This window comes from Pongo abelii, chromosome 9, assembly GCF_028885655.2.
Source record: "Pongo abelii isolate AG06213 chromosome 9, NHGRI_mPonAbe1-v2.0_pri, whole genome shotgun sequence".
Taxonomy (NCBI): domain Eukaryota; kingdom Metazoa; phylum Chordata; class Mammalia; order Primates; family Hominidae; genus Pongo; species Pongo abelii.
The window spans coordinates 731999-742023 of record NC_071994.2 but is presented as its reverse complement, the minus strand read 5'-3'; the positions used below and the strand labels follow the sequence as shown (position 1 = coordinate 742023).

Genomic DNA, 10025 nt, shown 5'->3' with positions numbered 1-10025 from the left:
CGGAGAACGAGCGGAGCCGATCCTCCCGCGACAGTGGACGCGCCCGGGGCGGGGCCTGGGGGGGATTCTTCGCGTGCGGCTGGGTCGGGCCGGGCAGTCTGGGACGCGCCGCCGCCATGATCATCCCTGTACGCTGCTTCACTTGTGGCAAGATCGTCGGCAACAAGTGGGAGGCTTACCTGGGGCTCCTGCAGGCCGAGTACACCGAGGGGTGAGGCGCGGGCCGGGGCCGGTGCTGGGGGCTGAGTCTGCCCTGGGGTGCGGGCCGGGGCCGGGGCTGCGTCCGCCCTGGGGTGCGGGCCGGGGCGGGAGGCGCAGCGCTGCCTGAGGCCAGCGCCCCATGAGCAGCTTCAGGCGCGGCTTCTCCAGCCCCGCTCTGTGATCTGCTTTCGGGAGAACGTTATCCCCTGAAGTCTGGGGAGAGAACGGAGTTGGGCTTCAAACCAGTGGTGTCCTGGGGATTCTAGGTGGCCTGGCGGGTCGCAGGCGTCTTGTCACCCGCAGTAAAGCCCTTGGCCTCCGCCCTATTCTCCTGTCTCTGCCTCCAGGCCCACCCCATGTCCTGCAAACCTCGCTGCAGGACGGGGGGGCGCGGCGGCTTACGTCTGTAATCCCAGCAGTTTGGGAGGCCAAGGCGAGAGGCTTGCTTGAGCCCAGGAGGTCGAGACCAGCCTGGACAACCTGGGGAGACCCTGATCTCCAGAAGTTTGTTTTATTTTTCTTTTTTGAGACGGAGTCTCGCTCTGTCGCCCAGGTTGTAGTGCAGTGGCGCGATCTCGGCTCATTGCAACCTCCGCCTCTTGGGCTCCAGCAATTCTGCCTCAGCCTCCCGAGTAGCTGCGACTACAGGCGTGTGCCACCACGCCCGGCTAATTTTTGTATTTTCAGTAGAGATGGGATTTCGCCATGTTGGCCAGGCTGGTGTGGAACTCCTGACCTCAGGTGATCCACCCGCCTCGACCTCCCAAAATGCTGAGATTAAAGGCGTGAGCCACGGCGCCTGGCTCTCTTATCTTTTCAGTTCGCCGGACATGACGGCGCACACCTGTGGTCCCAGATACTTGGGAGGCTGAGACGAGAGAATCGCTTGAGTCTGGGAGGCAGGTGGAGGTTGCAGTGAGCCGAGATCACGTCAGTGCACTCCAGCCTGGAAGAGAGAGTGAAACTGTCTCACGCACACACACAGAAAAAGAAATGCAGGGCAGACTTGCTGACCACCCTCATCAGGCTTTGTGGGGGAGGCGTCTTTCTCCTGTGCTTGTCCCTTGGTGCTGCTGTCACCACCGTGCCTGAGTCTTGGTGCCCCTGCTGGAGTCTGAGCCTTGCCCGTTGAGTCTTGGTCACATGTGAAGCCCCAGGCTTGTGTGTGCCAGCCTGCCATAGGCGCTCAGTGCAGCTTGCTGGACGAATGAGGAAAGCGAGTGGGCTGTTAGACTGAGTGGCTGGTGGCCTGTCCAGACCCTTTCCCAGGGATAGGAACGGCAGGGACCTCCCATGTGGCCTCCCCTTTCCCAGGCTTCTGTGTCTCTGCACATTGGAGCCATCAGTGTGGGAGTTTTCTGGAGGTCTTGAGGGTGACTGCAGCTGGATCCCAGGGAAATTAAAGCTTCTAATTGGCTCGGGAAGTGGGAGAGGTGGCTCCCTGGAGAAGTAGTCTCTCCCTGATGGAAGGAAGCAGAAGTGAGGAAAGACCCCACAGTGGCAGAGTAGGGCTTGCTGTGGCTGGGGTGGGGGTGAACCAGCTAAGGGCAGGCCCCTGGAGAGCTACCCTGCTGTGGCTAGTGCTGGATGAGTGGGCTGCACTTCAGCACCTTGGTGGCCTTGGTTTTCTAAGCTCCCCCCAATTACTTCGTTTTCGTTTCATTTACATTTCTTACATATGTTATACACACATATGTACAGCCAGAGTAGGTGAGAGAGGAGGCTCCTCACGCTTCACCCAGGGATCTGGGCATTTCCAGGTTACTCCAGCCAGGATCATACTGCTAGGTCTCAGCTTCTGATCCGGGTGAATCTGTTCGCCTTGCCGGTGGTGGGGGGCGGTGAGGCCAGCAGGCAGTGAGAGGCAGGTTGGATGTGGGCTCCAGGCCTTTGCAGACCGTGGAGAACTCAGTTGGCCTCTCTGCTCCTCCCCTCGACACAGGGATGCGCTGGACGCCCTGGGCCTGAAGCGTTACTGCTGCCGCCGGATGCTGCTGGCCCACGTGGACCTGATCGAGAAGCTGCTCAATTACGCACCCCTGGAGAAGTGACCACGCTGGAGCCCACCCACCTGCTGTGCTGACCATGGGCCCTGAGCGTCCTGCCCCGAATTCACGAGGCTGAGGCATCCGGGAGCTGGCGCAATGCCTGGCCGCAGCGTGTGTGTATCCCGTCCCCCACTCTGGAAGGAACCATCCAGTAAAGGTCTTTCAGAACCACCAAGGTCCCAGCCCTCACTAGGATGTCAGGGGCCAGGTGTAGGCCCAGCTCTCACACTGCGGCAGCCCAGTGAAGCAGACTGGGCCATGAACTCTCCTAGCCCTGGGGCCAGCCTGTTCCACAGGCACCCCTGCAGGAGGCGCTGCCAGGAGAACCTTCCATCTCGGGGCTCTTTGAGGTTCCCTCCTTCTGGGTGCTCTTCAGGCTGAGCACAGAGGCTCCTGTACCCTCTCTCTTGGAATCTGAACAGCCAGATTTAGGCCAGGCGAAGGGGCTCACCCCTATAATCCCAGCACTTTGGGAGGCCAAGGCAGGAGGATCACTTGAGTCCAGAAATTCAAGACCTGCCTGGGCATCATAATGAGACCCCATCTCTACAACAAAATTTAATAAATTAGCTGGGCACAGTGTTCACGCCTGTAGTCCCGGCCACTCAGGGGGCTGAGGCAGGAGGATCACTGGAGCCTGGGAGGTTGCCACTACAGTGAACTGTGTTTGCACCACTTCACTCCAGCCTGGGCAACAAGAGTGAGACTCTGTCTCAACACAACTATAAAAAAAAGAGACAGAAACAGATCTTCTGGGGCCCAGTCTCTGCTATGGTCACGGCTGCCAGTACCTGCTGGCCCCTGCCCACTGCTGCCTGTCCCTGAGGGTCCCACCCAAGCCCAGCAGGGAGGGCAGGCCTTAAGACGCTCCTAGCTGGGTTGGGAGGTGGCCCTAAGGAGGCCCTGCTGTCCAGGCAGTGCTGCCAGCAAGCACCCCAGGTCAGATGTCCCTGCTGCCCAGATATCTGGCGTGGTGTCCTCTGGTAGGGGAGAACGGGTCTGCCTGAGGGTCTACAGTTCGGAGCCTTAAGGACAGGAACCTGGGCAGTGCGGGGCACAATCAGTGACCGAGCCCTGGCTCCCATCTCCAGGGTACCTCTGCCAGACACCAGGCTCTGGTACCTCCTACCCTCTGGCCTATAGGCTCCTCCGTGTAAACCCCCTCACCCTACTGCCCCCACCCCACCTGCCTGACGCCTCTTACCTGGGCATGGTCCCCAGTCTGCACCCTTCCCACGTCTGCTTCCCACCATGGCCAGAAGGGTCTTTGGAAACCATTTTTCCTCTCCCCCAGGGGCTCTGAACACACCATCTCACCATTTAGGAACATGTTCGGTTCTTTCTGCTGAGGCCTGTGCTCAGCTGTCCCTGGCATCAGACTTTCCTTCCCTGGAGCCCCATGGGGGGTGCGTCCTCCTGGCTCTGCCCTTCTTTGTCCTGACACTGGGCTGGGGGTGGGGGGTCTGTCTACCCTGCTGGATGCGAGGGTCCTGAGAACAGGCCACCATCTGTTACCAGCACAGCGAGCTCGTCCATCTGCTCTACAAGTGTTTATTGAGCACCTGTATGTGGCAGGGATAGTTGTAGGCATCTGGGTACAGCAGTAAACAAAACCAGGAAGCCCCTGCCCCGCACAGGCACATGGACAGGGCAGTGCACAGTGATCATGTGGCATTTCGGGTGGTGGTGACCGCGGTGGGGAAGACAGCAGGGGCTCTGGCTGTTGAGGGAGACGAGGCCTGGGTGGGGAGGGGCAGAGGCCCAGGCCCAAGGGTCAGAGCTCTCCTGGCTGCCCCGACTGGGATGGGGCCATATGGCTGCAAGGCAAAGCCCTAGTTCCTGAAGGGCCTGGGGCGTGAAGGGTTTCTCCCCGTGCTGGGAACACTCGGCCTTGCCCCACTCAGCAAGGCCCCTTCCAGCCTGCATCTGACCACCAGGCAGAGAGTATGTCCGGGGAACCCCACAAAACACCCCCCAAACTTCGCCCCGCCAGCCCCCCTCACCTCCCCTGCTGGGCGTTGGTGTGCAGCAAAAGGCACTTGAAGCTGCCTCTGCGGTTGGAGTCCTCAGAGGTTATGGTGATGGCACAGGGTGGGTGTCATCAGGGAGCCCAGCCCCTGGTACTCAGTAGTCTCAGCTCAGTAGTTGGGTGCAGCAGCAGCAAGGCACAGCGAGCCGCGGCCAAGCCCGGGGCAGGGTCAGTAGTGCTCCAGCTTGAGACTCCTGTACAGGCAGCACGTGAAGATCATGCCAAAGACCTGTGTGCAGAGCCGGGCGGGCATAAGCAGATGTCATGGGGCCATCAGCCACCGCCCTGCCCCGTGTCCCCAACAAGATGACCGCCACCCTCATGTGTCCTCACCTGCACACAGGCAATGCCGATCCCCACAGCCCCAATGACCCTCAGGTGCTCCTGGATGAAGGTCTCCAACTTGGTGATGCAGCCGCCCTGCAGGGCGTGGATGGGTGTTGAAGGCAGGCCCAGGGGGCACCTCCCACTGGCTCCTACTGCCTCCAGCCTCCAGGGTGTGGCCAAGCCCACCCCTAGCACCTAGGCAGCACAGCCACCAACAGCTCAGCCAGCCACTGGGCTGCCCACCCACTTCCTCGTACATATTGGAGGTGTGGTCTCACTGCCCACATCTGGCCACTGGGGTGACCCCCCACCTCCTGGTAGATATTGGAGGCATGTCCCATTGCCCACAGCCAGTCACTGGGGTGCCCCCCCCACCTCCTCCTCTTAGATATTGGAGGCGTGATCCTGCTGTACACCCACCTCCACCTTGTAGATGTTGGAGGCATGGTCCCGCTGCCCACAACCAGCCACCACCGTCTTGCAGCAGCTGTCAGGGACCACGCGGCCACCAGCCTCCCCTGAGCGGATCCACTCACTGTCTCGCCAGTCCTGTGAGTTGTTGCTGCCACAGCAGTGGAACTGCATCAAAAACAAGGCTGGGGGTAAGACCTGGGGCCAGAGGCTCCTGCAGAGGTCCAGGGAGGCCCTGGGGATGCACGCGCCCTCCCAGCACCACCCACCCACCTCCTGCTGCAGCTGGTCCACGGCGCTGGTCACAGCCTCATGGCCCGGCTGGTGGTAGCGCTTGGTCATGGTGTCCCTCAGGTTCTCCTTGAGCTCCGTGTTCAGCTGCGGTTGGGGTGCAGGAAACTTCAGCCTCAGTCTAAGACCTTCCAAGGTGGGGCTGGCAGAGCCCCAGGATGGCCGGCGGGGAGGCCCAGGGCCCGGCTCAGAGCCACAGGGAAGGGCTGAGGTCAGACCTCGGCGTGAGGGGAGGTTGGGTGGTGCCAGGACCGTCACCAGGGTGACAATGGAGTGTGGCAGAGGCAGAGAGGGCTTCTGGATCCCCTGGACACCTGCCTGACCCCATGTGCCCCTGCAGAGACCTAGACCCCACCTCCAGGGCCCAGTAGCATGTTGGTCAGCTCTGGGACCATGGGGGTGGGGGTCGGGGCTAGCCACGCGTGTGCATCTGTGTGTGTCCGCCCCGCCTGTGCATGTCTATCTCTGAATGGCCTGCCCAGGCCTCTCACCTGCTGGTAGTAGGCGTAGGCGAGGATACCAGCGATGATCTCCAGCAGAAAGATGATGAGGAGCAGGATGAAGTACTGAGGGGGGCACAAGGGCACCCTTGTTCTGAGGCCTAGTGCCTAGGCCTAGTGCACCTCAGAGCAGAGTCCCCACCCCGGCTCCCCAGGTTCCAGGTGGGGGCTGAGGGGCGGCCACCCTCCCTGAAGCTTTCTTGCAGAGCTGGTGTCTTCCCTCAGCTGGTCCAGCGGGAACGTGGGGACCCACAGGACTAGGCAGGTGTGGAAGGACCGTGACCCCCCCAGGTGAGCACAGCAAAGCACAGGTTCAAAGCCTGCAGCGACAACCTCCTTGGGCCCATCCGCACCACCCCCACCCCGTGGCCCTGTGCCCTCCTGACCAGGCGCAGCAGGTTCCGACGTTCCTTGAAGGTGGCACAGCAGCCCAAGACCCCAGTCACCATGACGACAGTGCCCGCCACCACCAGGATGTAGGCTGTGGCCAGGTAGGTGCCCGAGGCCAGCAGGCTGATGTAGTCACTCTTGAGGGCCAGCGTCCAGATGCCCACTGCCATGACAGCCAGGCCGGCCAGCTACAAGCAGTACACAATGGTCACCGCGTCTGCCCAGGTCTGATGGTGGCCCGGGAGGGGTGGGGGTGGGGGTGGGGGCAAGGCGACCCCTCCTCACCCAGAAGCAGCAGTTGTAGGTAAAGAGCAGGTACTTGAGGCAAACGGTGCCACATGTTGTCTTCTTCTCGTTGAACTCACCCATCCTGGGGCTGGGGAGGCAGGGGAGGGGTCAGCGGGGCCACAGCACCAGGCCCCTGACTGGGAGACGGATAGAAGGAGGGGACACAGGGCCAGGCGCAGTGGCTCACGCCTGTAATCCCAGCACTTTGAGGGGCCAAGGCGGGCGGATCACAAGGTCAGGAGATCAAGACCATCCTGGCTAACACGGTGAAACCCTGTCTCTGCTAAACAAAATACAAAAAATTAGCCGGGCGTGGTGGCGGGCGCCTGTAGTCCCAGCTACTCGGGAGGCTGAGGCAGGAGAATGGTGTGAACCTGGGAGGCGGAGCTTGCAGTGAGCTGAGATGGTGCCACTGCACTCCAGGCTGGGTGACAGAGTGAGACTCTGTCTCAAAAAAAAAAAAAATGGAGGGGACACAGATGCCCAAGCCAGCCCAGAAGTCGAGGCAGAGCCAGCCACTGTCCTGGGAGGCCTGTAAATGAGCCCCCGTGGGAATAGGATGCATCACTTCCTAGCGACTCAGGAGCCCTGACAGCCAGAACAGACCCCTGGTGCCCACAGACAGGACAGGGGTCATGGAGGGCCTCCCGCCATCACTGCTGACTCACCCCTGCTGGCGGCCGGGGGAGGAAGCCCTAGCGGGTACCTCCGGTGAGCTCATGCCAGCCTGCCCGCTCCCCACGGCATTCCCGCCCCACATCACAGGCTGGCAGGAGCCTACGGGCCTGCAGTAAGGGCGGAGGAGGCCACTCAAGACAGCAGAGGTGCAGGGGCTCAGACAGGCCCCAGCTCAGCCCCTTCCTAAGCTCTCCAGGCCTGTTTACGGTCTGTTGAAGGGCAGCCCTTCCTTCATCCTGACCGGAGTGGGGAGAATGGAGGGTGGAGGCAGGTGGAGCCTGGCAGACTGGGAGGGTTTTTCCTGGACAGGGGACCCACACCAACCCGAGCGGGCAGCGCAGACAGGCTGTACCCCTCCCCAGATGCCCTGTGCCCACCCGACATGCAGCAGTGGGCAAGCTGTGAGCACGGGGAAGCCAGGGAGGGCGTGGGGTGCAGACAGCAGCTGAGTGCCCTGGGCCACGTTTCCAGACAGCACAGCCAGGTCTGGACTTTCACCGCCCCGCCTGCTCTGCCCCACCCTGGCCAGCACTCACCAGCCGGGCTGGAAACGACTCCTCTGCAGGACAGGTGGACAGAAGCTCCCCAGGACTCTAGGCTAGAGGGGCAAGGACATGTGAGGTCACAGGTTACAGGTCTGGCCCAAGGGCCAGAGTGGGCCGGGTTCATTCTGGAGGCAGAGAGAGGAGTGGCCAAGCCCGGTATTTTAGTCTGGGCTAGGGTGTGGCAAGGCAGAGGACTTTTTTTTTTTTTTTGAGATGGAGTTTCACTCTGTCACCCAGGCTGGAGTGCAATGGCACGATCTCAGCTCACTGCAACCTCCGCCTCCTGAGTTCAAGCAATTCTCCTGCCTCAGCCTCCTGAGTCACTGGGATTACAGGAGCCCACCACCACGCCCAGCTAATGTTTGTATTTTTAGTAGAGACGGAGTTTCACCATGTTGACCAGGCTGGTCTGGAACTCTTGACCTTAGATGTTCCACCCGCCTTGGCCTCCTAAGGCAGAGGACATTTCAGGACAGTCTGATCCTGGGAGGGACCTCATACCTTCCCCCAGGTGCCCCACTCTCGGCCTTCGCTCCAGACCCATCACTGGCCCTTCCCCTCCGAACAGCGGCAGCTACAGCCTGGGAAAGAGGCATCATGGAGCTGGAGGGGGACAGACCTGACCACTGAGCTGAGAGGGGATATTCACCCTCCGTGAAGGAGCCGGGGCCTAAATACACGCACGAAGGGTGGCACAGGCAGACCCTGCCACCAGCGGGGAGGGATGTGTCTGCCACCGAGGGGGGAGTGTGTGTCTGCCACCGGGGGGGGTGTGTCTGCCACCGAGGGGGGGTGTGTCTGCCACCGAGGGGGGATATGTGCGTCTGCCACCGAGGGGGGATATGTGCGTCTGCCGCCGATGGGGGGATGTGCGTCTGCCACCGAGGGGGGGGTGTGCGTCTGCCACCGAGCTGGGGGGATGTATGTCTGCCACCGAGTGGAGGGGTGTGTCTGCCACCGAGGGGGGGTGTGTCTGCCACCGAGGGGGGATATGTGCGTCTGCCGCCGATGGGGGGATGTGCGTCTGCCACCGAGGGGGGGTGTGCGTCTGCCACCGAGCTGGGGGGATGTGTGTCTGCCACCGAGTGGAGGGGTGTGTCTGCCACCGATGGGGGGATGTGTGTCTGCCACCGAGCTGGGGGGATGTGTGAGCCCCTCACGGACCTGCCCCTGGCCTGGCTGTGTGGTCCCAGGCTTTCTGGAGAAGCTGGTTCTGGGCACAGATGCGTCCTCCACCGCGAGGACACAGGCGACCCGCTGAGGAATGGCCCCTCTTCCCAGGAATGCCTGGTCCCTCTGAACCCCCTGGGAAAGGGCCGTCCAGAAATAGCTGTCTGTTCCTCCCCCAGTCCCCGGGACCTGCACCAGGCCCCTGGGCGGCCCGCGCCCTATCAGGGGGAGCCCCAGTCAGGGGGACCTGGGACTCCGCGCCTGCCAAGCGTCCCCGGGGCACTGCAATGAGGTCACCGCCGCCGCCGACCCCGCCCGGCGCGGCCAATGGCGCGCCCACTTGCACGCGGGCGGGGGCTGCTGCGGGCGGAGGGAAGACGGCCGTGTCCAGGGACAATGAGCAGGGTGTCCAGACTGCGCGTCCCGGGACCCCTGGGCCGAAGGGGGCCGTCAGGCCTGTCCAAGGGCCCGGGAGGCGCCTCTCCTTCCCGCTGCGCCTCCCCCATCCGCCCGGAGTCCGCCTCCCGCGGAAGGGCCAGGGAGGGAGCTGGGCCAGGCGGTGGGTGCGGCCTCCCGGAACCTCCCGGCGCCTGCGGCTGGGCCTCTGGGACTGGGGCGCGCAGGGCCTTCGCCCCCCTCGCCCCCCTCGCCCCCCTCGCCCCCCTCGCCCCCCTCGCCCCCCTCGCCCCCCTCGCCCCGCTCGCCCCGCTCGGCCGAGCTGTCGTGGCCGCACACTCACCTACCACGCGTCGGAGTCTGGGCCTCGGCGGCGGCGGCAGCTGCGGGGGCGGCGGCTCCCAGCGCTGAGAATGCGCGGACCGGGGCCTACGAGGGGGACGCCCCGCCCCGCCCAGGCCCCGCCCCGGCCTCAAGCCCCGCCCGCGACGGCAGGCGCTCCGCAGGTCTGAACCCGCGTGGCGGGCGGGAGCCGGTGGGTGTAGGCGCTGGGGGTCGACCCGGCAATGCGGAGGCCGGGCGAGCTGCAGCCCTGGGGACGCCAATAGCCTAGCAAGGGCCCATCCCGTCCAAGGACAGAGAAGCTTGGGCGGGAGGCGGGCCCGGAGGTAAGACGGCGACCAGCCCAGCCAGAGGCCCTGGGCTGTGGCGACCCGGCCCTCCTCCATGCCCAACCCCCATCTCTTTCTCC

General features: G+C 63.3%; 2 protein-coding genes across 7 annotated transcripts; one reads left to right on the top strand and one right to left on the bottom strand.

Annotated features, from left to right (window-relative positions):
• Positions 1-68: 68 nt before the first annotated feature.
• POLR2L (RNA polymerase II, I and III subunit L) lies at positions 69-2420 on the top strand. Its single transcript, XM_009245996.4, has 2 exons — positions 69-211; positions 2144-2420. Exons 1-2 carry the CDS (start codon positions 117-119, stop codon positions 2250-2252), a joined length of 204 nt encoding a protein of 67 aa, XP_009244271.2. The 5' UTR covers positions 69-116; the 3' UTR covers positions 2253-2420.
• Positions 2421-3784: 1364 nt separating this feature from the next.
• On the bottom strand, positions 3785-9759 carry CD151 (CD151 molecule (Raph blood group)). 6 transcript variants are annotated; one of them, XM_063728333.1, is made up of 10 exons: positions 9622-9686; positions 7700-7761; positions 6483-6573; positions 6194-6385; positions 5799-5873; positions 5290-5394; positions 5026-5184; positions 4612-4698; positions 4253-4507; positions 3785-3811 (listed from the first exon to the last, which is right to left on the bottom strand). In XM_063728333.1, exons 3-9 carry the CDS (start codon positions 6564-6566, stop codon positions 4448-4450), a joined length of 762 nt encoding a protein of 253 aa, XP_063584403.1. In that variant the 5' UTR covers positions 6567-6573; positions 7700-7761; positions 9622-9686; the 3' UTR covers positions 3785-3811; positions 4253-4447. The 6 variants fall into 6 exon arrangements, with proteins under 6 accessions (XP_063584403.1, XP_024111201.1, XP_002821388.1 ...); XM_024255433.3 differs by having other exon boundaries at positions 3785-4507; positions 9622-9759; XM_002821342.5 differs by having other exon boundaries at positions 3785-4507; positions 9618-9695.
• Between the last annotated feature and the right edge of the window lie 266 nt (positions 9760-10025).